Source organism: Psittacula echo (genome assembly GCF_963264785.1).
Source record: "Psittacula echo genome assembly, chromosome: 4".
Taxonomy (NCBI): domain Eukaryota; kingdom Metazoa; phylum Chordata; class Aves; order Psittaciformes; family Psittacidae; genus Psittacula; species Psittacula echo.
In genome coordinates this window covers 65,403,776-65,431,326 of record NC_137738.1, presented here as the reverse complement: position 1 = coordinate 65,431,326, position 27,551 = coordinate 65,403,776, and the positions used below count along the sequence as shown (strand labels likewise).

The following is a 27,551-nucleotide window of genomic DNA, read 5'->3' as shown; positions in this document are numbered from 1 at the left end:
ACTGAAGGCACAATGTAAGAAAAAAAAATAATCCTTTAGTATGAACAAAACATCAATTTAAACCTCCTTTATACTGCCTAAAAAGCAATAGAGAATGAAATCCTTTACACATACATGATTACAAAAACTCTTATTTGATTCACTGATGCTGTAGATGTGAAACTGTATTATTTACCAAGTTTACCAGTTCGAAGGCACAATGGCTATCACTTCATCCACATCCCATTCTATTTACAGAGAAAAACAAGGATCGTTAAGAAAAAAAGGAGATAAATACAGATGCACCCTGAGAAGTGAAATTTCACAACAAAAACATTTGTTTTGAAACATTGTTCTTTGTAAACACCCATTATCTGAATCTGTGCTCTCTAGAACAATAATGTTTAATACTCAATTACAAGGAAAAATATTACTTGTAGAAAAGAAAAAGTTAAAAGCTTAAGTTTCCAGAAAAATAAATCAACCCAAACCTGATTGAAAGAAATGAGGTCTCATATAGAAGCACACCAAAGCTGACAACTGTCAGTGTGGAAAAAATGTAAATCAAGCTAAAGATCTCTTGACAATGTCCAGTTTTCTGGGGAAAAAAAATAATGGAATGGCATAATCTAGTTGGAAATCCCATAGTGCCATCTGTGTGGAAGAAAAATCAAAAAGCCAACTGTGCATGCCCTTCTTTGGATCTGGAATTCCCAAAAGTTTCTGTAAAATTGAAAAATCTGACAAAAAAGGTCATTCTATAAGATTAGATAAATGTTCTGTAGCTGTTTCATGACATGGTTTATAAAGTATTGGCACCAGCACAAAGAGTTCAAAGCGTTCATTCAGGAGTCACGGAGATTGTCAAATCTTCAGTGATTCGCAGCAGCCCTCTAGTAGCAGTCAGTTATTTACTGCATAAACTGAAGCATTCTTTGCCAGTGATCTTCAGTGCAATAATGTTCTTTTGCCAGACAAAATAATTTTCTTCTTCTTCCAGTAGGTAATAAGCGCCGTCAATACAAGAATAGTGGAATTAATATCAAATGACAGGCTATATTTCATGGTCCATATTCATCAACAGTGGCTATAAAGATAAAATTCTAAACTCAAGCTGTACATAGCAACATATCGTAGCAGTGGTACTCAAGGGACAAAAAAAAAAAAAAAAAAAAAAGGGAATAAAAAGGAGAAAATCCTCATCCAAGAAAGTGCAAAAGGAAGAAACCTCCAGAATTTATCCATTGATAGTTTTCCGTCTTCAGAGGCTAAACAGTGCTAAAGAGAGTGTAACAGTACTTTGAGTGATCACCTCTTGGAAAACCAAACCAAACCAAATCCAATGCTAATGTTTGGTGATTATTAAATCATCAAATCACATTGCCCTTGTTTCAAACCCACTATATTTTCACTTTCATGTGAAAATTTTCATTTTCATGTTTTACTGAACAAAGATGTTTGGTTTTACACTTGACAATAGATTTGATGCCAGTGTAATGCATTACCCTAAGTCTATTTTTCACGGTACTCTGCATGATAACCAGATGTATCACAAATCAAGTCTTGACCATGACAGAAATTTGAAATGGAAATTGCTCTGGAGTTTTCTACACATTACCAGTTACGACACTAAGTACCTGGCTCCAACTTTATATTCAATATCAAAAAGAATTTGGCAATTTTCTCTTTTGCTTCTGCTCTAAGTTCACGTGGAAGGTTCTTTCATTTATTGGTTGTGTCACTTAGGCTGGACTGTAAAGCATCACAATATCTATTTCAGGTGAAGGAAGGGAGAAAAACGTATCAGATGCAATTCATTGCCAAAAATCTGAAGACAAAGTGTCTTTCCAATCCATTCTTACAATCATAAATAGGTTTTCAAACGACTAATTACAGGCCAGATATAACATCTTATGCTGCAGACCAAGCGAGAATGCTACAGTTATCTATGTATATACAAATACATCTGTATCCATTCATATATACACATACAAACACTTATACATAAAAAGTAAGCACCCATCTTTTTTTTACCGCTAAATATTGAAATTCTGCTTTCATCTGGATACAAACAGAATTTATTGTGTGTAACATTCTATAAAGGGACATTTAAGACGACGTTATTAATTTTCTTCTCATTAAAGCCACATAGATGGCTGGTATTTAAAAACATGCAGTGCCACCAATTAATACAGAGTAAAACAATTCTTAGGTGCAATATCAACTCTTTAAGAAACGCATAATTTACTTACATGTATTTTACCCATTTATTTTTTTTTAGATAATTAATACTTTCCACTATTTCATAGCAGATTTATAGTCTTCTTGAAAAAAGTCAGCACAAATTCACAGGAAACAACTCTGTCAAATGAATTTCACAGCAGCTTAAGTAGTGAGTCACTGAGTGAAACTCTTTTTTATGAACACATTAGGAAAGTTGGCATTCAGTTCTAGGACAACTCTATTGTCAATCTGCGAACAGAAGGACACATCAAGTAAAGAAAGATCTTTACAAGACTCCAGCAATTTTCTTAAAGATGCAGGGCTTACCATCCTTGTCCCTGTTCAAAAACAAAAAAAAAACCGAAGTAAATTGTAAAGTTAGTGAGAATAATACTTTTTTTCCTTAAAGTTACTTGATACTGTGTTATGAAAAAAATGCTACTGTAACACAATTTTTATTAAGACCGATGAACCCAGAGGAGGAGATCCATGCCTTAATGGAACATCTGGAAGCCAGGCAGCTACTCTGGGCAAGTGAACCAAGCCTGGATGACTATAGTGGGATAAAAAAAAGCTCTCCTGGCTCTATAATTTATACATCCAACATGACTGCACACACCTGCCAGTAGACCTTCAACTTACACAGCTCCACCTTGAGCTGTACTGCACCCTAAAAAGCCACCTAGCCCAGGATCTTGTCTATGGTCAAGGCCAATACTATTTACAGAAAAAAAAAAAAAACAACCACAAAAACAAAAACAAAAAAACAAAAAACAAAAAACAAACAAACAAACAAACAAAAAAAAAAAAAAAAAACAAAAAAGAAACATAAACAAAAAAACCCCACAAAAAAAAACCCCAAACAGCCCACCAACAACAACAAAAAAAAACCAACCCAAAACCAAAACCCAACCCCAAAACCAACAATCGTCCCCCACATAAACCTTAAACATACTATTAATTGCAATAATTAAGGGCCAATGAATCACAAATAAGCAGGGAGAGATCACTCCCATTAAACTATTTCCACATCATTTATAACCCTGTGGACATCTTTCTGTTCCCTCAAGGCTGCCTGTTTTCCAGACTCCTTTACACCTCAGATGACCCCTGTTGTCTTCTTTCTGCACTAATTTAGTACTTTTAAAATTAGACAACTAGAGCTATACAGTGCACTAAGCACAGAGCCAGTAACTCTAAATGAGGTCTTACAGTGTTTTCTCCATTTCTTTCCTAAAATATCTTAAAATTCTCTTTGCCTGTCAGAATGATACTAAGCAATGAGCTAATGTTTTCCAAAAATTGTCCACAGGATCTCTTTCCTACTAAACAGTAACTAACATAAAGTCCCCTTCCCCCATATTCTTAGTGAATGTTATTTTGCCTCATGCAATAACTTTGCATTTGATGGAATGTTTTCTTCCTGCTTTATCATCTGTTTACTGAGTATCAGATGATAACGCAGGATAAAAATCATTCTGTAATTTTTCAGTGTTAAATTCTTCAGCTTAAGATTTTTCTACCCTAAATGGCTGCGTGGTAATGCATTATCCACACCTTTGCCTGGATTACTTATAAGCAGGTCAGTACAGAACCTCAGTGACTACAGTAATGACGTAATTTCATTGTTCTTGTCCTCTGCTATCTTTGAAACACTCATAACCCAGAAGAAGACAGCTAAGTCACAAAAGCAGGACAACCCTGACTGAAGCTTTTGAAAATCCAAACCTTTATGGATTGGATCAGGATCATAAGGAACTCCAAGGAATCCTAAAAGACTGGAGAGCATAACTACGCTATCCTCACAGGGATGCAGCTCCCCCTCAAAACATCATAATGGCCTTCATGTCCACCAACTGATTGACTTCATGGTTGCAACCGGTTTTCACAGAGAAAAAGGTGATCTTACTGTTTTGCAGCTTCTAACCTGCACCTTTTAGAGAAGCTTGTCCCATGTTCATAACCCTTCATTTCTCTAGCTCTAAGGCTGGTTTAAGTGACAGACACACATCAAAAATAAGATTGCCACAGCTCTGTATTTAAGCTCATTTAGAACTGCTGCATAAATACTATTTAGCCCTAACAATTTATTATTGTTCAATGTATTGATTTGTTCAAAAGCTTTCTGTATTGGCATTCCAATTTAAAGCAGCTTTCCAGGCTAATCTCCTGGAAAGAATGACTCTGATGTAGCAGCCTACTTGATCCTCCTTGCCATGAACCCTAACGACAGACAACAGTTCTGCTGCAATGGCCTTCTTGGTCTGAGTAATCCTTCACATCTGGAGTATCTACCAACCTCAGTAACTCTCCTGTAAACCTCTTTTAACATATCTGAAAATATTAGCATTTACCTTTAGCCAATAGTTCCTTTTCCTTAATATCTCATACTGCCTTACTGTGATTTTGTTTCACTTTTTAAAGTTCATCTTCCTATTCTCCTTCTCTGAACAGGATTTATTTCCAGAAAGATGCCTCTGGTTTTAGTAGTCTCCTGTACTCTTCTGTGTAAGCAAGAGGGTATCTAGGTGTAGTCTTCACTTCTACAATAGGCTCTTAAATTAGTTGCTTTGAGACATCATTTAACATCACCCAAAAAACAATCTTTCCTATCATGCCCCCAAATTTTACTTCACCTACAGGGAGGTAATCAAAGCTTGTCATTATTATTGAGACTTTTAACTCCTTTATCATTATATGATCACTGTCACCACAACTGCCTGGTGGTTGATGTAACAGTCCCTATGGCCATATACAGAAATTCTGTAATACACTTGCAGTTACTCACTTGACCATAAATTTTACCACTGTCCTACCATCAGGATCTGCTCTACCATTCCAACTGAATCTCTAAGAACAACATATTATGCTACTCCTGGGGTTTTTTTTTTACCAAGCCTTAAAATTGCTACTGAATCAGCACCTTCATTTAAAACCAGTCTTATTTACACATAACAGCTTTTACGCTTCAAGATCCAAATGTGTGTTTCTACAAAAAACGCTAGATCTAGATGCCTAGCCACAGATTTTTTTGTGTAGGATGTTCTTCATCCCTTCCTACCTGAACTTCGACAGTTCTCCTACCGTTTCATCTAAGTTACAAATCCATTAAAGATCTCAGTCTAAGTAGGCCATCCTAAATTGCATGTTTTACTGCACCTGTTTCTTTTTTCCTCTTCAGACTTACAATTTTATGTTAGGGAATATCTTTTTTCTAAAAGCTAAAAAGCCCAGCAACCTGGTTGGGGTTTGGCTAGTCACACCACAGGATAAGCAAGCATCATCTGCAGTCTTACTTCTATTTATACAACGTACAATTAGTGATGTGGTTTCTTAAAAGCACATTCAAAAGCACTTCTGAAGTGTAATACATGTTTTCCTTTGCTTTTGAAAGACTGACAACATATCCTGCTCATTACCCATATAGTGCATTTTCGTAGAGTTTGGAGGCTTTTAGACCTTTGTTACTTACAACTTCTCCTAATCGGCCATTTCTCAGAATAAATACATAACCAGTATATTAAAACCTGTTATTTAATTTTGTTGTTTGGCATAAAGGCACTTCCGAGTAATGATTTGTTTACTAGAATGATTATGTTTATTACCTGTAAATGATTTCATTTATAGCATATATCAAAGTCTTCAAATTGTAAAGCTGTTCAGAAGACCTGCGTATGACGGCTATAAAACATGTTACAGCCCTCATCTCCAGGGCAAGGGATATCACTACACATTAAATGATATTTAAGAGTAGAGACTCTGAAAAATATCAAGCACTATCCCCTCAAATGTTCTTACTTTTCCTTTCCTTAGATCAGCCAGACCAGCCTTCTATTCCTTACATTTTATTCAATCTACTGCACACAACTCAAATTCAAAATTTCAGCATTCTACACATTTTCATGTTTGAATTGACTAACTACGTGTTGATGCTCTCAAGATAAAGCTGAAAATTTTGACAGCTGGCAAGGGGGCAGTTGGGTTTTCTGTTGCTCAGGAAGGTGTGGGAGGTGTTGGTATGTAGATAGGAATACATGAATTTTGTGTTAACAAGGGCATCTACTTTTCATTACCCTTTTTGTGCAGGACACAGGTAGTCATGAATTTTGGGGATTGAGGTTAAGATGACTTATTCTTCACCCTTGACATCAGCTAGTACCCCCAAAGCAACAGAACAAAGCAGCTGATATAATGTACAAGAAAAGCTTTTGGCACTGCCAATTCAGGTTGTCATCTGACTTGTCACATTGCTCAATGCTGATCACAGTTTGAAGACTAGTTTTTAACTACGGGCCTAGAGGTGTCCACAACTTTTGATAGCCCTGGATGATGCACTCCATCACCACAAAACTGTCAGATGATCACAGCTGGATCATTCTACGGCAGGGTAGAAACCTGCCATTTCAGTCAGTGGAAACGATGTGGGCAGAGAAGGAAATGATACTTGTAAGCAGGCAGCTCTGTATGTAATGAGTAAAAGAAACCCCAGAACTAAAACTTCAAGAAGCACACCCTCATATACTCAGTGACACGCATCATGCTTCCTCTTCCAAACTGTATTATAATATAGCAGATATGGATCCAACCCATGATTTCTGTTTTTTAAACAGAAGTTTACTTTCTGAAGTATGTATTACACACCACAAACACAGCTACCATCAAATAATGCTTTATATGGGCTAGTAACTTTATGGAGCCCTTGAAAACTGGCAATTTTAATCTTGTATGGCACCCTCTGATTATGTAACAAGGGAATTGCCAAATGATAATGGTAAAGAACAGATGGGTAGCAAGGCACAGTACCTGAAAACAGTATCCAGGGTATATATAACATTCATTTTGTAATACTTAAATGAAAGACACAGAGTTCAAGATTTCTATCAGAGGCTTAGACTCTTCCAGTCTAGAAGCTATTGTGCTGATAAATAATCTATAACCAAAACAAGAAGTTTGCCCTGACAAGTTTTCAAGTTCTAACAACTGCAGAGAAACCAGGCTAGTATTGTCAACTCTGGTGACTACAGTGCAAGGTATAACATTCTGATCCCTACTTAGTTAAGCACAAAAAACCTCAAGCTTTTAAACAGCTTGTTGAAGCAAAAGAAATTCCCTTATGATGTGCACTGCTAACCTATCAGCAACACTCCTACACCCTTTACAAGGCATGTACAAGCCAGATATTTCTGCACTTCGGAGATGACAAAGGATATAATGAGAGCACTTCTCATTCTTTCACATCACAGAGAAAACCCACTGTTCAAGGTTACTCTTGCAAAGCTAAGCACTGACCTCAGGCCTCTAACAGCTTCAGACCTGTTGTCACACTCATTCAAAAGGACAAAAACATACTAAGCGTTTCTGTAGCTTATAGTAACACGATGGCTCTACCAGCTGCCAAAAGTTAGAGCACATACAGAGATTTATGACTTTCTTGGTACTCCTGCACTGTGAGAGACTAGCTCTTTAGTTCAGACAACAAACATTTCTGCACTTACATGGGAACACCTGGCAACTCTGCCTCCAGATGACCTGGTGTGGTTCTACTTGACAACTCTTCCTTTTAACCACAGGCTGTAATGGTTCCCATATTCAGAAAAAGAGATGAACACAGTTTCTTTACTGTTGACAAAAAAGCTAAGTAACTCTTTCACACATACCGTATCATGTTGTACTGACTCATTTACAGCAAAAGACAACATTCTTTCCACTCTACCACATATTCCCCTGAAGGAAAAAAGTGAGGTCTGGAAGACAGATATTAAGGGGTTTTGGTAACATAGAATCATAGAATAGTTAGGGTTGGAAAGGACCTTAAGATCATCTAGTTCCAACCCCCCTGCTATGGGCAGGGACACCCCACACTAAACCATGTCACCCAAGGCTCTGTCCAGCCTGGCCTTGAACACTGCCAGGGACGGAGCATTCACAGCTTCCCTGGGCAACCCATTCCAGTGCCTCACCACCTTTACAGTAAAGAACTTCCTCCTTATACCCAACCTAAACTTCCCCTGTTTAAGTTTTAACCTGTTACCCCTTCTTCTGGATAGTTTAATTGGATGTGCCCTGGAAAGCATTTATCCAAACACAACATACTGTCTCACCGGGAAAGGTTTACTACAAGTCCACTTGACTCAGGAATATGGGCAAGCACACAGAGAAGAGAACAAATTCCTTTTCAACGTTCATGTGTTATTTTTCCACAAAAATGTCAGCAAGACGTCAAACTAAATTCAAACGTGAATTCAAATGCTGAAGAAGCGTGGCAATAAACCTTCACTGCCAGCAGAGAGGCAACAGAAGCAGCAAGACTGTTACATCCACAGGATGTAACACAACCAAACTATTCATTGGGCAGCCTCTGGTGTAATGAAAAGGTCAGATCACTTTGTGGGCAGACACAATGCCATTGTAACAGAAATGCATGGAAGTGGGTGGTCAGGGGAACATACATGTTTATGAAAGACTTCATTCACCGTGGCGTTTGGAAATTTTTCATGTCAGAAGAGGGAAATGTGCTGTTGATAATTTAGCCACAAAGTAAGATTCCTTAAGGATACACAAAACACATTACTTCCTGTGGACGCACACATCAAGTCTCTACAATTTGTATTAGGTGGAGTTAAGCTTTTAGCTGTTCATCGTTTCTTCCCATGCTGGTCAGAAGGCAACTTTCTCAGAGATGAGTAGAAACATAGAATCATAGAATAGTTAGGGTTGGAAAGGACCTTAAGATCATCTAGTTCCAACCCCCTTGCCATGGGCAGGGACACCCCACACTAAACCATGTCATATTTCATGAGAGAAGAGCATATTAGCTATACTGGAATGATGATCTCAAGCCATATGGCAATTTTTTTGCAATGAGAAATGCTGATAGCCTTAAACTTGCTTGGAACATTATTAAATCTGAGGCCTCTCAGTTCTTTACAGCATCGCTCTCAAATGTAATATTTTCATTTAAAGTATTAAAAATTAAAAATACACAGTGCAGTTACTTTACTTCCTTTCATTTAAATCTTCCCTTTTCAACTAGCCCTATGAAAATAAGTCAGTAAAAGCACGAAGACATTTCTCCCACACTGATGTCACAAATATCCCTGCTGTCCTACATTATTTTAAAAAGAAAGCCTCACATTCCACCACAAAAAGAATAAATTTAGTATCATGCAAGCTGTATTCTAAGTCCTTACTCAAGAGCCCAAAGTGTATTTACATTTCTAAAAATATTTTTAACTATAGAAGCTGCAAAGGATTAGAAATTCAAGATTTGCTATACCTTTTGCCCCATATCACTTCCTTCCCACCTTACTAGAAAGTCCATTTTAAGTTTTGCTGTTAATTACCTTTTCCTCTTTAATGAGTCAAACTCACTTCTCAGTAAAAGTGACAAAGAAATTCAATATCGCTTGATATATCTGTACTGCGTAAAAGCAGAAATCTGTTTATTGATTACAGACTCACACTATAAATATACTTTGTCATACTTTAAAGAAATAAAACAACAAAAGCAGAAAGAAGGTTAAGAAATTGCATCTTTTGATAGTCAAAGAGAAAGACTTCAGTGTAAAAAATAATGGTCATGAAACTAAAAGCTACTGAAAAAATCTTACACTTAAATCTCAGTTTAAGCAATTCATACCAAGTAGTCAAATTACATGATTGGTATAAATACACTGGATTCTGAGTCAGAAATTCACTGCAGTGAGGAAAAAAATTTTTTTTTTTTTGTTAAACCATAATTTAAAGAAATATTTATTTAAAAATATGTCTAGAAGACAGTTTTGTCTTAAGGACTCCTTAACTGCACAAATTCTGAGACACAGTAAGATAAAAAACAGTATTCCCACATTTTCTTACCCAATATATCCAGCTGCCGTAAATGCGTACAGTTAGCAGCAAGTTCCTCAATGTCTGTGTCACACACAGACCTGTTGGCCGTAAGAAAGAGCTTTTGCAGGTTTGGGAGTTTACGTGCAAGGTTTGTGAAACAGCCTGTACTGCTCTGTAATGTAGGGCACCAGCCAAGATCAAGTTCTTCCAAAAGCTGGCAGCCTGACGCCAATTCTGCTATTCCACTTTCAGTTATGTTTTTACATCTCCACAAATCCAGACTGCGAAGCTTTTTGCATTTTGCTCCCATCATGCTTGCTATAAGATCATAGTCTTCAATCTGCAAGGAAAGCAAACAATTTGTCATCTATACCATCTTTCCAGACATACATAGGTGTTTCAAGATTTGCTTGCTAACACACCTACAGATCTGTTTTAAGCATTTGTCACTTCTAAAGAGCTCTGAAAACAATTGCATAGTAGAGGTTTCCTTCGTAAAACAGCAAAAATAAAATAAATTTCCTATCAACCCCCAGATATAGGTGCCTTTAATTCACGTAATACTAAGGATCAGTGAAAAGGCAATGAAAAGTTTTTTTTCCTTTGAAACCTGCCCCCCCCGCCCTTTTTTCCACAGCTGTTTTTCTTTTAAAAGATGATTAAAACTGATTTTTATGACCGTAGGCACTGCAACCATAAGCACATGCAGATTAAAGAATATGTCTGTTTCCATTCTAGGCTGACCAGTTGCTGCATCTTCTTATGGAAGTCTTACTAGTTACTTTGGGCAAGCCAAAGGGACTGAAACAAAGGCCAAACATACAGGCAGAAAAAATGAAATCCACTAGCAAAAACCATAGGAAGATAAGGATTGTTGAAAAAACAGTCAACACCGCCTTCCTCTTCTGCCCAAGAGTCAAAGCAGGGAAGGCTGAGCCAATTCTCCTTTATCACTTGCTTCTTTGGACAATCCCAAGCACTAATACAGGCTGGACAAACAATGGATTGAGAGCAGCCTTGAGGAGAAAGACTCAAGGGTGTTGGTTGACGTGAAGCTCAACACAAGCTGGCAGGGTGTGCTTGCAGCATGGAAAGCCTTGTATCTTGGGCTGCATCAAATGAGCATATCCAACATGTTAAGGAAGGTGATTCTGCTCCTCTACTCTGCTCCTGTGAGACCCCTCCCTTCAGCACTACATTCAGCTCTGGATCCTTCAACATAAGAAGGACATGGATCTGTTGGAGTGAGTCCAGAGGAGTCCATGAAGATGACCAGAGGGCTGGTGTACCTCTCCTGTGAAGATAGAGAGGTTGAGAGAGTCGGGCTTGTTCAGCTTGGAGAACAGAAGGCTCAGGGGTGACCTTATAGCAGCCCTCCAGTACCTAAAAAGGGCCTACAAGAAATCTGTAGAGGGACTTTATACAAGGGCATGTAGGGATAGAACAACAGGGAGATGGCTTTAAACTGAAAGAGGGGAGATTTAGATTGGACATTAGGAAGAAATTCTTTCCTGTGAGGGTGGTAAGTCACTGACAAAGGTTGCCCAGAGAAGCTGTGACTGCTCCATCTCTGGCAGTGTTCAAGGACAGGTTGGATGGGGGCTTTGAGCAACCTGGTCTAGTGGAAGGTGTACCTGCTGTTATGGTTTAATACCTAAGAAGGAGAAAAGTGACTGCTACAGCTGAACACAGAACACCTGCCCATGGCAGGGGGTTGGAACTAGATGATCTTTAACGTCCCTTCCAACCCAAACCATTCTATGATTCTTGAACTACAAGGAAGATCAGCCAAGTCTCCTCTGCCTCTGGCACGTACAGGCAATACAGCTCAGTTGAGTGCCCCGCAGGAATTGCTGCTGTTCCTGTATTCTCTTTTTTTAAATCATCAGTGTTCCCAGCAAGTGTATGACAAGTGGCTTTTACTGAAAATATTTATCTCGTGGTACTGTAGGGTCAGACACAAGCGTTAATCTGCTAGAAATGATGGTTTGGTCTGAATAAAACTAAGTAAGTCTTGATTACTAGTTTTGGAAAGAAAAAGTGATTACACATATAAAGAATGCCCAAAAATTTAGTAAGAAGTTGAACAACTGTGAGAAAGCCTACAAGCTTGTTTAGAACTTCTAAACTAGTATATAAGCCTTAAGCATATGGCTAAACTGCATTCATTTTGGACCCTTTAAGAGAGTATAGTATCAGTCTAGCATTTAACATGTCTTTGTGAAACATAACCCCAGCCTGGGTTCCAAAGCAAGTGTCTGCACACACACATACAACCCCACACCCCCCGAGTGGTGTAAGTACTCACCATGACACAGCTGCCCAGGCTGAGGTGCTGCAATTCTGAGCAGAAGTTCAGAATACTGAGCAGGGCTGTTTGCTGCCACGGGGGAACACATCAGAAGGAAATATGGAAAGTGAAACAAAGAGAAGAGGTCAATTAGACATTAAAGGCTGTCACTGCATTTCCTGAAATACAGCTCAAAACTCTGTTACAGACACCACAAATGTCACTTAATGAGTCCCTGGGTACTTTACCCATTGACTGGCTTAAAGCAACGGTAATCATTACAAACCTTTATGCAAGTCACTTTGGATGTGGTTTTGCATTGCCCTGAAGATACCTATATACTCATGACCTATCTGCTCATTTCCCAAAGGAAAGCTGCTGAAGAAGAGTGGCAAGTTCAAATAACAGGCAAGGCCAGCCTGAAAACACAGAAGGCTGACGACACACCAGAAGAACAGCAGAGGCTCTGACATTCACTGATCAGCTATGGCCTGATGGAACTGCCAATAGAGGTGCACAGCATCAGGACCGAGCTGGTGACTTTAATGTCAAAGGAGTCTCTATGCTGACAAGGATGCTGACAACCATTGAGCACCTGTCACTACTAGCATGCAAACTGAAACAGATATAATGTGCATTTTACAGTCATGTTCCCACCATTTAACATGGCCATTCTTTTCAGAAAGCACTGCACACTGCTCAGCCTGAAATTGGACTGGAACATCAGATGCATCTTACAAAAGTACAATGCTGTTCTGTTCCACAACAAAGGAAACTTGATGAGGTTTTGTGTTTCTAAGACACAGAAAAGACTCTTCTGCATTGTCTGTAGCCATATTTTGCTTTGTAGTTGGAAATACAGCGCAAAAAAGAACACGGTCTGGGATTCAAATAATAAATAGCTATGCATCATACTTAATACATTCATCACTTTGTTAGGACTTTGTAATCTGTATGAGCGTGAAACCAGGAGTGAGTTCCACAAAACATTAACATCACAAGTGGATTTCTACAGGATACACAACAGTTTCTAGCAAAAAAAAAACAAACCCCAAGCAATATACAAGGGACAAAATAACCTTTACCTAATAAGAGGAATTCCTACAAGAACACTATCTAACAGCATTTGTATGCATGGGTAGTATAATTTATGCAGGTTGTTTGTTTTTGTTTTGTTTTTTTAAATACAAATTTACCTGGTTTCAGAAAGTTTACAGTTTAATGCTTTATTTAGTTTCTTCAGTTATATTCTAATGAAACTTGGCAGGAACATGATCCTTTGTCATACCACTGCGAAGACATATTTGATTCATTGCACTGAAAGGCTGGCAGACACAAAACAGGGACATAGTATAGGGTATTCATGGAGACCATTTCAGATATCTAATTTATGAGTCTCCAGGGAGCAACTGGAAACACCCAACACTTAACATCTATGGAACTTCAGCTTCCAACTTGGCCTTCCAAGATATGATTTACCAAAGGCAGCCTAAATGAAGACACTATGAGTAGGCCTCCCTTGCATGTATCTTTGCAGAGGGCTTATAAAGCACTGTCTGATTGTCTGCTTTAGTTTCATTCATGTTTTTACAGAAAAAGATAGCTAGGAATTAAACACAAGCATTAAAAAGTCATTATTAAATAGGTAACACTTAAGAACGCTTTAAAGCTAGTAAATGTGTAAATATCCAGTAATGTACTTATTGAGCAAATGCTTCACTGTGATCATTAAAACCTGAATAAACAAGTAACTCCAAGAGAATAAGACACAGTCTTTACTATTTAACTCAGTGCAAGCTACGAGCTTTAGAACCTACTCAGGTGTACAAATTAAAAGCAAAATCCCCATCCCCCTCTCTACAAACTTTAAATACCGAGCTGAATAAACCAGTCTCTGACTGCACACATTTCTAAAGGTATTTAGGTGATTCTGGAGGAAAGCTGAATACCTTGCTGCATTCCATCATAGTTTTTAGTAATGGTTTCCAGATCGGAATTTAAACACTGGCCTGAAAGGATCGGAAACACCAATATCTTTCTTTAATTAACACACACAATATGAAAGCGAACTGTCACTGTGAACAGCTTGTAGGGATGCAAGATCAATTCCATACATCGTGTCTTCAGAGAGGAGTGAAATAGGTAAGACAACTAATATTCATAGTTATCTTGATTAGATAACTGAGCTATTTTTGTTAACTTGAACAGTAACTTGATTCATCTCGGAATACCTTTTTTAGTTCCTCTCTAAATGTGAGACAGTCCCTTCTGTATTGATGTGCACTGAGTCCACATTTTGAAAGGTCTTTTCACAACTCATAAACTTTGAAGTATTATCATAAACAATTATTTAAAAAAACCCAAACAATTTAAGAAAAAGCACTAGGAATGTGGTTAATAGAAGGAAGATTGGTAGAACACCATGTTGAGCCATCATAAATCATGCCAAGTCAAGCCCAAGTGTAAACAACTATTTACTCAACATTAATTATACTGGCTATATTAATTCCTCTTCTGGGGCACACACATACCTACACACAACAAATCAGATTTCTTTCAGAAGCAGTGTTTGTTCTTCTGTAACTGAGGTGGGGTTTGCATATGTCAAGAAAGAAGAAAAAAACCCTTTGTGCGTGCCTAGTTGTGCCTCAGTCAATTGAGAATCCAGGTGGCAAAAGACATGAAAATAGCAGAAGAGAATGGCAGCTCACAGAATCCATATGTACTACATATAGAAGGACTATCATTGTAATAACTTGTCTGTTTCAAGCCATCTGTCTGTACAATTCATCTCTCTGACTTGCAATACAAGATGAGTGATAACACTCCTATTTAAGCAAAGGAGAAGAGTGAGGCAATCACCCAACCCTGAAGCTGTAACATAGGCCAAACTTTGATATTAGAGTGCTTTACAAGAACAGCTAAGAGGCCACCTAAATTCTGGATCAGTGAGCTTTAACCTGGAGTCTAATTTCACCTTCTCAGCCAAACAGACAGTCAAACCAAAGACTACCCATGCAATACCATTCTTGAGTCTAGCAGCCAAGACGTGCATAGTTTGGAGATTTTCTGACTTTTCCCTGAACCAAAGGTAAGGTTTGGCTCAACAAACAAAAACCCACAAAACAACCCACTCTGAAAACAAACAAAAGCTACCATTTTTTGTGGAGTAATGTATGTATGACTTTAGTGTGGTCTAAATTTCTTCTGCCATCCAAGCCAAAACAAAAGCTACTAAAGTAATCAACTTTTATGAGATAGCATAGACTGCAGGAAGAGTCCAAATGGACCAAATAAAATGCTTCATTCCAGGAAAGGTGTTTCCAGATGAGGAAAACATACAGCACAGGAGTTGCTTTAAGAGAGAAGACTCTTGATATCAAACTGATCAGAAGGATATGATACTGCTGCTAAACACAAGCTTACAGAGCAGATTCCAGATATATTTTAGACCATGGCAGTAAGTCCTACACCTCAGAAAATGACAGCAGACTGCCAGAAGGGTCTCTGAAGTCTTTGAACAGGTCAGACAAACATCTGCTAAAAAGCACATCAACAGTACTGATCCTGCCTTGGACAAGAGATTAGATCATTGATTGAGATCCTAAATCACTCCAGATGAGAGGTCTGCCCAAACATGAGTGTCTGTAACACAGGGCAGTCTGGAAGACATTTATGTGTTGTGTACACTTCAATAGCTGATACTGGAATAACTTGTATTCTACCTGTCTTTTTACAGACTTTAGACATCGCATGTAAGTTTTGACTTAGATGTTTCAAGAGTGTTACTGGTTTGCACAGACAACCCATCAGTGGAGAAACCAAATACTGGTGTCAGAGTAATACACTTGGCAAGACTGAATCTTGCTTGACCTTTTTTTCAGGACTTTTTTGCATTCATGATCCAGCAGGAAGTACAAATCACTTCTGATGTTAGTATAATAAGGAAAGCATCCAACAGATAGTCTGAGCTCAATACCCGTTCAAACAGAAAAACCTTCTGTGGCAGATATGGCTCACCTGTGAAAGATGCACTTCGAATATTAGATTATTTAGTCATTGCAGTTTCATTGTCAAGTAGTCAAAGACAAAAAAACAACATGCGAAATGTGTAAAAGAAATATAAATGCACTATAATATGGCTGTCACATAATGGCTGCACTATAATAAAAGGCATGAAAATAAGATTAAAGGAAGAGCTAGAAAATAAGACTAAAGGAAGAGCTAAAAAACCCCAACGTTTAACCTTTAGGGTTGGGGTAGGGAAGAAACAGTCTGTACCTTTTAATAAACCTGCATTTCATAGAGAGATCTTAAAATGAGCTTTTAAAATTGGGGGTTTTGGGGTATTTTATTTTTTTTAATGCTGGGAACAAACAAAGGGCTGTCTTCTCCCCTTCTCTGAAGAACTGTGTCTGACATAAGTTGGGAACTCTTCCAGCTGCTCAATGAAACAACTCGAGAGTCTAAATCTTTTACAAAACTTCTATTCTCCTGCAATTTCTTCTTCAAGATTTTCAGTGAAGTGAACGTTGAAAGTAATCTTAAAAGTCTCATTAAAGACTGCTTCCTTCCTTCTTTAAATATGGTTTCCCTATGTTTTTAATCATAGAGTTACTATTCTCTAGTTAACCTCTTTGTTCAAGAAAACTCCCAAATTACGCAGGACTTAAATTTGGGTTTTTTTTAAATATTAAAAAATTAAAGTTAGGCATATATATTAAAAAAAAAATAAATCCTTTAATACCCATTCCCCCAATTGCATTATATGAGAGGACAAAGTTGTATTGTTTTTTCTTATAATTTCCAAGTGATGAACTAATCTCAAGTCCTTCCTGACTCATCCACCCGCAAACTCTGATGTCTTCACTTACATTAAAATAACTGTATAACATTCGTTGCAGGCAATATCAGATAAAATGCCTACATTTGCAAGATCCCCACAATAAGAATATTGCATTTTTTCCACAATAACAAAGAATTAATAATGTTCCTAAAGACTACAATTTCATTTTCGTACTTCAGTTATTTCTCTTCCCATCAAAAAATTCATCTTGAAGAGTCTCTGTAGTGAGTTGCCTTTGCATATAAATTTATGAGGTTGTTATATTTAATAACAGGTTCTACCACAGTATTTACTGAGGTTTCTCGGTAGCATTTTCATCTTACTTTACAGATCTATGTTAAAATATTGAGAAAATACTCGCTTTGAGGTTAGAATCAGGGTCTTCAGGACTATATTAACCAATCGTACTGGATAACATATTTAGACAAGCTTATTCCACAATAACCTTTTCATAAGACAAATACGGAAGGCATCAAAAGATTCGATCAGCTGGCTAGCAAATAATTGTGGAATCCTGAATATCCAGTACCCAATCACCAGCTGTCACATGCTGTTTGTGTACAAATAATTTGTACACAATTTGTACATTTCTCAACACATTCGCCTAAAACTTGATACAGTAATTAGGCAATTAATATATGACATCAAACAGTCAGTACACATTTGATACTATGCAGTCATATTTTGGGAGCCTATTTATGCAACAGAACACCTGACAATATTGTTGCATTTAGTAACAACTAATTATCTGATGAAAATCCAAGACATAAAATTCAACCTTGCCTGAATGAGGAGGGTTAAATCCAGTAATAAGGAGATAAAAGCATGGGAAGAGATGGGAAAGCAGAGAGGAAGGAAGCCACCACTTGCTTAAGGAAAACTACAAACAAGCTCTTGGCAAATCACGAACAGAACCACATGCGTGGTATTTACTACTTGACATTGAGATAATTGTCTCACTTAGGTTATTTATTGGGATCAAGTAATCTGAATCAAAAGGTTATCTGGAAATTTTTAGAATGGCCTGACTACCGGAATTTGAGACCAAACTTCTTGGAAGGGCAGACTAATGAGTTTATTCCCTTCCCAATTTCACACTAACAGTTCAAATCTCCTTTGGTAAGACCTGTCCTACTTAACAGCTTGCTTTTCACCACGGATTGTGTTTCTGAAGACTGCAACAGTTAGTGATTCCATGGGCAGCAAAGTAGTTTTCCCCATAAGAATTTACCTAATAGATGGGACACATGCAGGCTTAATGCAGACAAGTCACATACGATGTGATCATTACCTTCAGAGAGAAAAAGGCTGCTGTGGTCTCCTGCTGACCCTTTGGAGAGAGGCCCCCTCCTCAAAATACCAGCCAAAGGAAATATCACGAACTGTCTTCATCCATATGGCAAGCTTCTCCTTTTTTTACTACAAATTGATGTATACAACTTTTGCCAAAACATTTCAGAAAATGAGCCAAATTACTTCCAATTTCAGGGAAAATAATTGAGATACAACTAAATGTTAATTCTGCTTTAGATCTTCCAGAAATACCTTAGTGAATAGCAACTGCTATGTGTTCCTGTGTAAAGCAGAGACAAGGAATCCTAATGTCAGTACATCACTGGATTATTTTTAAGACTACAGCTATTACATCTTTGGAATGGCAATTTATTTCTGTATGTAAAACTGGATAAAAGGCAGTTCTAGTAAGACTCCTTGGAAAAATAAAACCAGTCACAATCAATACTTTCCCTCCCCTCCCCCAGTAACACAGCTCAGAAAGTTCTTCCCTCCGATTTTGGCTTTTAGTAGCAAAAATACTACCGAAACATTTTTACTGGCGTTTACATCAACTATTTGAAAATCTACAGTTATAATTTATCACAGTCTTTTCTTAAGCCAGAGAAGTTCTATTTCATATAGGACCGCACCAAAAAAAAAAGTTTTGCCAGACTAGGACTATCCATGGTAAAAAAACCTAACCAATCAAACAACAAAAGCCTCAGATGAAAGCAGACAATTTTATTTCAATGAGTGCCACTACTGCTATAAATATTTGTAATTACAAGCACCTCATGAAAATGTAAAAGGTAATTTTGTTAAGATTGTCAGAAGTAATTAAAAATCTCTATAAAAACAGAATTCTTCCCCACACACACACCTTTGGCATTGTAAAGCATAAAAAGGAAACAAAAAAATCAACTGTTCGGGGTTTTTTTTTTTTTGGCACAGGCTCTGAAAGAACTACGTCAGAAATTACTTGGCATCTGCTATTCTAATACAGAAATTAAAAACCACTTCCAATGCAAAGTGAGAATTTTGTAAACTTCTATTGAAATACTAATTTTGAATGGTACAACAGGGCAAATCAATATTGCCTATTAAAAAGTAAAAAAAGAAACAAATAAAAATCTTTGTGGATTTCAAGGTATTGTACCTTGGCATCTAAAAACCTATCTACAATAATCCCCAAAGCAATTCTTCCCACAGAAATAAGAATGTAGCACATTATTAATGCAGAAACAAATGTATAGTAAAGGTGAAATACAATCAATCCTTACCTAAATTCACTCCATCAAAGAAACTGTAGAATATGCTTCTGGTCTTTCCCACCCTCCCAGTATTTTAAGGCATCAAGATAATTTCAGTTATGCACTTCTTGGTACTATGATAGAATCATAGAATAGTTAGGGTTGGAAAGGACCTTAAGATCATCTAGTTCCAACCCCCCTGCCATGGGCAGGGACACCTCACACTAAACCATGCCACCCAAGGCTTCGTCCAACCTGGCCTTGAACACCGCCAAGGATGGAACACTCACAACCTCCCTGGGCAACCCATTCCAGTGCCTCACCACCCTCACAGTAAAGAATTTCTTCCTTAGATCCAATCTAAACTTCCCCTGTTTAAGTTTTAACCCATTACCCCTTGTCCTGTCACTACAGACCCTAATGAAGAGTCCATCCCCAGCATCCCTATAGCTCCCCTTCAGATACTGGAAGGCTGCTATGAGGTCTCCACGCAGCCTTCTCTTCTCCAGGCTGAACAGCTCAAACTTTCTCAGCCTATCTTCATACAGGAGGTGCTCCAGTCCCCTGATCATCCTCGTGGCCCTCCTCTGGATTTGTTCCAACAGTTCCATGTCCTTTTTATGTTGAGGACGCCAGAACTGCACACAACACTCCAAGTGAGGCCTCATGAGAGCAGAGGGGCAGGATCACCTCCTTTGACCTGCTGGTCACGCTCCTTTTGATGCAGCCCAGGTTATGGTTGCCTTTCTGGGCTGCGAGCGTACACTGCTGGCTCGTTCATTTTCTCATCGTCCTTCTCTCCAGGGCTCCTCTGAATCCCTTCTTTGCCCAACCTGTAGCCGTGCCTGGGATTGCTCTGACCCAGGTGTAGGACCTTGCACTTGGCATGGTTCAACTTCATAAGGTTGGTATCAGCCCACCTCACAAGCATGTCAAGGTCCCTCTGGATGGCATCCCTTCCCTCCAGCGTATCAACCGAACCACACAGCTTGGTGTCATCGGCAAACTTGCTGAGGGCGCACTCAATCCCACTGTCCATGTCACCGACAAAGATGTTGAATAAGAGCGGTCCCAACACCGATCCCTGAGGGACACCACTCGTTACCGATCTCCAGCCAGACATCGAGCCATTGACCACAACTCTTTGCGTGCGGCCATCCAGCCAGTTCTTTATCCACCAAGTGGTCCACCCATCAAATTGATGTCTCTCCAATTTAGAGACAAGGATGTCATGTGGGATAGTCTTGAACGCTTTGCACAAGTCCAGGTAGATGATGTCAACTGCTCTACCCCTGTCTATCAGTTCCGTAGCCCCATCACAGAAGGCCACCGAATTGGTCAGACAGGATTTCCCCTTAGTGAAGCCATGCTGGCTGTCACCAACCACCTCCTTGTTTTCCATGTGCCTTAGCATGCCTTCCAGGAGAATCTGCTCCAAGAGTTTGCCAGGCACAGAGGTGAGACTGACTGGTCTGTAATTCCCCGGGTCATCCATTTTCCCCTTCTTGAAAACGGGGGTTATATTTCCCTTTTTCCAGTCGTTGGGAACTTCACCTGACTGCCATGATTTTTCAAATATGATGGCCAGTGGCTTAGCAACTTCATTTGCCAGCTCCTTCAGGACCCATGGATGGATTTCATCAGGTCCCATGGACTTCTGCACGTTTAGGTTTTTAAGATGGTCTCGAACCAGATCCTCTCCTACAGTGCGCCTAGGGTCTTCATTCTCACAGTCCCTGTGTCCGCCTTCCAAGACTTGGGTGGTGTTGTCAGAGCTTTTGTCAGTGAAGATCGAGGCAAAGAAGTCATTAAGAACCTCAGCCTTCTCCAAATCCTGGGTAGCCAGTTCTCCCGATATCTTCCGGAGGGGGCCCACGTTGTCCCTAGTCCGTTTTTTATTCGCTACATACCTATAGAATCGCCTCCTCATCAACCCAGTAAGGATGTTATCCTTAACATCCCTAGCCACTTTGAAACAACTATGTTAAAGATATGAGGGAACTTGATAGGGTTAGAGAGATGAGTCAATATGTGCGTTTATAAACACATGAGAGCAATTGGGTTTAACCAGTTAAAAAAGAACACAAAATGAATTTAAGATACTTATGCAGAGCTACCTTTAGTTTTCAGAAAAAGTTTTCATATGTGTTATCTTCCCAGAAAGCACTAATTTTCAGTTTATTTCTAAGACTTTGAGTTCTAAGGATAAATACTTATCCTCAGTATCTTATTTCTGAGAGAAAGAACACATCTTGGGGTAGTACATGAACATTCAGTAACACACAAAACACATAATATACCGTTTCTGGAAACTAAGATTGGATCTAGACATCTATAAAGCCATTCAAGTTGTTCACCTTCCTTTTATCTCATCTATTTTCACTTCTCTTTAACTTAGTTTTCAGTTAAATAAAATACTATTGAAAATGGCAGTTACAGAAAATGGCTGGGAATCCCATACCCAGTTACAAGTAAATGATAGCCAAAACTGTTTTATGCTTAAGTCCTTCAGTTCCCTGTACTATGTGGTGTCATTTCATGAAGAAGCAAATAGAAGAGGTCACTTCATCCTTTACGAGGTAGTTTTTGTGAAGTTTTTAGGAACAACAGATACCCCTGTAGTCCCAGACAGAGATAACAACTGAAACCCTCCAAGCATTTACTTTGCAGAAATGCTTATAATACCTCTTAAGCAAGCTTTCTTTAGCAATCCTTTTCTAAATTTTTCCAGAGGAAAAAGGCTAAGCTTTGTAACTAACTGAACTTCCTGCAACTTAGGAAAACATGTTACCAAGGCACGGTATTTTAAGACCTTATACACACCCCTATGCAGAGTACCATACATATCAGAGAATCTCAGTCTTCTGTAACTATCCTCATACCACAGCTACAAGCTGAGAAAGTTGCTATTATGCAAATTTCACTGACAGGAAAAGTGTGGCACACAGACGCAGTGCATCTCACAACTGGCCACTGTCCTGGCCACAGATCAGGAGGACAAAGGAGGTAAAGTCCTCCATCAGTGCCATCAGCACCAAGGCACAGAACCACAGCAGAGCTGAGCATTGGGAAGGGACTTCTGGAGATTGCTTAGGCCACCCCGCTTGGCTCCAGCTCAGCTGGCCTCTCCAATCAGGTTGAAAAAAAGCTGCCAGCAGATGTAGGAACCAGTCCTTTTCAACTTTTCAGCTGATGTTTGTATAAGGGGGTAACCCTCCACCCTACCCTTTACTACCACAATCACAAATGTATTTAAGTAATGCCCTCTGGACAGAGACATTAATGCAGCAATTTTCATTTACAGATTTAAAATAAATATGGCAGCAAACCCCATATCCTCTAAGCTGGCAACAGAACAGGAATTCTATTCTCCCTCGAGCATCTATCAGCTATCATGCTGGAAGACAAAACATGGAAAGAAACATTGGAATTGGAATACATTTGTTAAAAATCAGCTCCCCCCTCAATGTACTCAGATTATTGGACCACTTTTGAGATTAAGAACTGGACAGCGATACAACTTTTGCCTCCAAAACATTAAAACACACGCCTAAAAACAGATGTAATATAAAATAAAAAATAAAGCATCAGTTAAGAGAAAAACATGAGTACATGGAAATAAGGTGAAATGAATCTTACTAATAATAGTGCAGATGTAGCTTCTAAAAAGTCAAAACACTTGCCTCCTCACAAATAGGTGCAGTGTCAGTTGCAAGATGGAAGTCAGGATATACAGGGGCACCTTTTTGTTCTCTACAGCTACTTGGCAGTGCCAGGGACACAGCAGTGACTGAGACACAGCAACATGGCAATTACTGAATTAATTCAATGAAAGTGGCAGTCTCTGTAGTTAATTCAATTACTGTATTTTGGTTTTGCTTCATTTGGTCAAATTATGCCCCTGCTTATGCCTCCAAATCTGTTTTACATCCTCATTCTTTCCTCTCATTCTTCGCCCTACAGGCTCAAATGACCAAATTCAGCCCTATGAGCCTGACACAAGATCAGAAGGCACCATCAGGGCCCTGTATTGCAAAATTATTCATCATTGGCTCAACCTCCTTCTAAGAATCCACTTTATAGCTACAGGCTTTCACTTTTTTTTTTTTTATCTCCACTATTTGCTTGCAACTCTTAATCCTAAAGATTTGTACTCAAGCCAATGAAATTCTGTCCAAGCTGAAAAACCTCAGACAATAGCTCTCAGAAGTATAACATGACCCATAACAGGTTATTTCTGAAAATGGCAGAAAAATTTTATGGCAACATTAACTCTTTCACTGCTAATGGCATAAGAAAATAAGAACTGTTGTTATATTTACTGTTAAGATTCTTATGCCTCTTCTTGGTACCTTAGATTTCCAGTGTCCTCTCTTACAGCTACTCGAGTTCCAAATTTGCTCTTGGTTAAAGTTATCAGAGATAATTTATAATACAACACTTGCTTTAAAATGTGTGCGCAAAGTCCTTTTTCCACTGTGAGTTAAATTTAGTTCATTTTGTATTTCAATTATAATCGCAATACAAACTCCAAAAACCTTTTCTTCACACATTATCAAGAATCCAGAATATCATGCAAGATGAAATATATAATTTCACATTAAAATTTACATCCAGCAATAAGGAGACTGTCAAGTTCTCCTACTGTAATTGTGGCTTTGGTTTCTTTGAAATATAATTTTAGCTGCATTATTTATATGAATGGAATACTTCATGATAAGCATTGAATCAAGATAATATTCATACACAAACCATAAAGATGTGCATAGCCAATTACTGTACACAATAATACTTCCATTGTTCATTGTTTTCGTCAAAGGTATCAATGCCAATAAATGCTTAAATTATGCCGTGAATACACTCTCAATGAATAAATATTAAGGAGTCATGTATCAGTAAATACCAAAACCACCAGCACAAAAATCCCCACATCTGTAATAGTGGTGTTGAGCTAGCAGAAGCTGCATGCATAAAATGCCGAGATTAGTTTCTCAAAGCAAGTTGCAAATTATTTCAAGCATACACATAAACAACCCTTAAGAATGACACCTTTAACAATGAAATAAAGCATTGGAAAAATGAGCTGCACTTCGTGAGGAGGAGGATAGCAATGCAGGACAATTTGGTTTTGTTTGGTTTTGTTTTTGTTTTTGTTTTTGTTTTTCTCCTTGTTCATCCTGGAACAAGTTACTGAAAGTCACTGGACTTCTCTTCTTGTAACACAGAGGTTGGGATAATTCAAGGGCATTCGAAGCTTCAATTAAGAGGTTTGAAACCGATTCTGTACACAGAAACTTGCACTCAGTAAGTCAACGAAATAACATTATACACGGCCTTAAGAACCAGCAAGGTTAGGACCAAAGACCATAAACCCCTCCAGATGGTACAGCTATCTTTCAAAATAGCAATGCAGTGCAGTAGTAGCAGAATATCATAATTGCTCATTTCACTAAAAATATACATTTAAAAATTGGAGCTTTGATTACAGAGGCAATGGGAATATTTTTAAATACAAAACCTATTAACCCCCCCAGCTAATGTAACAAGAAACTGTCATATAACAATTGCTCAGATAAGTACATAAAATGTTGTCAATTTCATTAAGTTTTATTTTTTTTTCAAAATATGTTTTTCTGTGCCTAACACAAAAATCATTAACAGCAGTCAATTTTCTTCAGAGTATCTCAGGATTCATTCATTATTGTCATAGCAATCATATAAACAGAAAAAGTACAACAAATACTTTATATTTAAATGTTAAAAACAATTTTTATCTTTCAGCATTAAAAAAAAAAACCAAAAAACAAACCACAACCAAAAATAAAAGGGTATTGCAAGACACAGTTCTGAGTAAGGAAACCCTACAACTGGGCAAGTACATGGGAGCTTGTTTTAATTTAATCAAAATACCATTCCTTTTGTGTACTGTATAATGCGTAATGCACAAACAGCTTTCTCACACACTGACAAAAAGGATGATGAATCTTCATCCCATATCCTACGTTATTCAATCACACACCCAAATTAACAATCAAAGGACAAGTTGTATTTACCCAGATGTGCTCTAACACAACACTGCATTTTCAACAGAGATCAACAACTGTGGCATAGGAAAATGTGCAGGAAAATTTCCGCTTTTTTACACTGGCATCACAAAATAACATGCAGAGGGGCATGTTTTGCTCTTCTTGATCTCTTTAGTGTTACCTCGTTATAAAAATATGATCACTTTGCTTAAATAATACACCTTAAGTGTTGAATTAAGTGGTGGTGTGTTAATTCCAGTGACTGCCTCTAATTGTAAGATATGCAGTAAGATATGCACAAAGAAAATTATGAGATCCCATTTGAGAACTCATTCTTGTCAACTTTTTACCTACTTGCTCTCTGCATGTTCATTCCCTCTTCATATTTTGGCAATTAGCTCAAAATCTCCAGTGATATCAGAAGCATATCACCCCATTTATACATCAAGGTGGTTAACATAGGATGAACAGGGATGCCATTATTCTGTCACAAAAAAATGACAGCACATTGATAATTACAGTAGGACCTGTACCTTTATCATTACAGAATACAACGCGAGAAGAACATTTAGACCAAGAGATTTGATGCTTGATTTTGTTCTTTGGTTGGTTTGTTGTTTTTTCTCCCGAAAAACAGCAAACAGCTTATTCACGAAAATTGTGGGCTAAATGGAAGGAATAGATGTTTATTTTGGTTTGTTTTTTTCAGGGGATTGAGACAGAACTTTAACAGAGGTCCATAACACACATCAGCTCTGGTTTTCTCACCTTCTGACTTACTTTTGTTTAATAGTCACATACTTGTTAGCAGTTAGTTTTCCTTAGCAGATTCACGGCCTCATATTCTTTTCTCTGAGCAGGTCCAGTTCGCAACAGTACAATGCCAAGCTCTAGATTAAGCACTAGCATTGTTTCACTGTTTGCTTCTCAGAAGCACCAATAATGAAGACGCAGCAGTAGCAGAAATTTCACAAAAATCAAGAACACAGCTGTGTTACAGCTCTTTGACAAGTTTTAAAGAAATCTAAATCACTTCAGAGCATGCTTGATCAATCTATCCTGTTTTTTTTGCATCTAGCCACCACTTAGTACCACCTTAGTACACCACTGAAGAGTACAGAAGGAATAACAGCCTATTTTGTATAGAAAACCAAATTATTGCATCAAGAGAAACTAATGTTGGGAAAGGCAATGTTATTTCTACAAGTTTGTGACTTCTGTAACTAATCCTCCAATTCAAATCCTATGCTACATCTTTCCTGTTTACTCTTCCACCTGTGATGCACAATGTATATTGTTAAGTTTTACCTATTTAAATTTCTAGAAATTTCTCTTCCATGGTTTGTCAGAAACAGTGCCTTTTGCTTATACTCAAGTATAAAATGGAAGGACAATCTTAGGTAAGCTTCATTATGAATGAATGTTCTTGTCAGCTACAAGCAGATGCATGTCCATACACACAAAAGACAGAAATGAATCTTCACAATTTAAGGGCTTAAAGTCAGACCTACATTCAGTCTAATTTCAAGCTCTGCTCAGCAAAGTGACAGCTGAGAAATAACAGTTACCAATCATTTCTGGAGGACACCTCAGCTGCTGCACTATGACAAGCATGAAGTCTCAAACTTTAGAAGTTACCTGAGCAGAATCAAGAAGATTGTGATCAATCTAGAGTAGGGAAAAATAGTTTGAAATTATATAATCTTTACCTCTGATACAATGATCTTTCTTGGATCTCAAAAAGCTTTTTGAATTAGAGCCCACAGTCAAAATGAGGCAAGTGGATTTGTCAAAGATTTACAGAAAGACTAATGATCTAGAAACAGAACAGA

General features: G+C 38.1%; 1 protein-coding gene across 1 annotated transcript in view; it reads right to left on the bottom strand.

Annotated features, from left to right (window-relative positions):
- Window positions 1-648: 648 nt before the first annotated feature.
- FBXL4 (F-box and leucine rich repeat protein 4) overlaps window positions 649-27,551 on the bottom strand; it is a 61,651-nt gene continuing 34,748 nt past the window's right edge. Inside the window, exons 7-9 of the mRNA XM_080616952.1 lie at window positions 12,341-12,412; window positions 10,060-10,372; window positions 649-2,540 (exon numbers count right to left, since the gene is read on the bottom strand). Coding sequence (XP_080473078.1) covers window positions 2,377-2,540; window positions 10,060-10,372; window positions 12,341-12,412 — 549 coding nt within the window. The 3' untranslated portion in view covers window positions 649-2,376. The remainder of the gene's footprint in view (window positions 2,541-10,059; window positions 10,373-12,340; window positions 12,413-27,551) is intronic.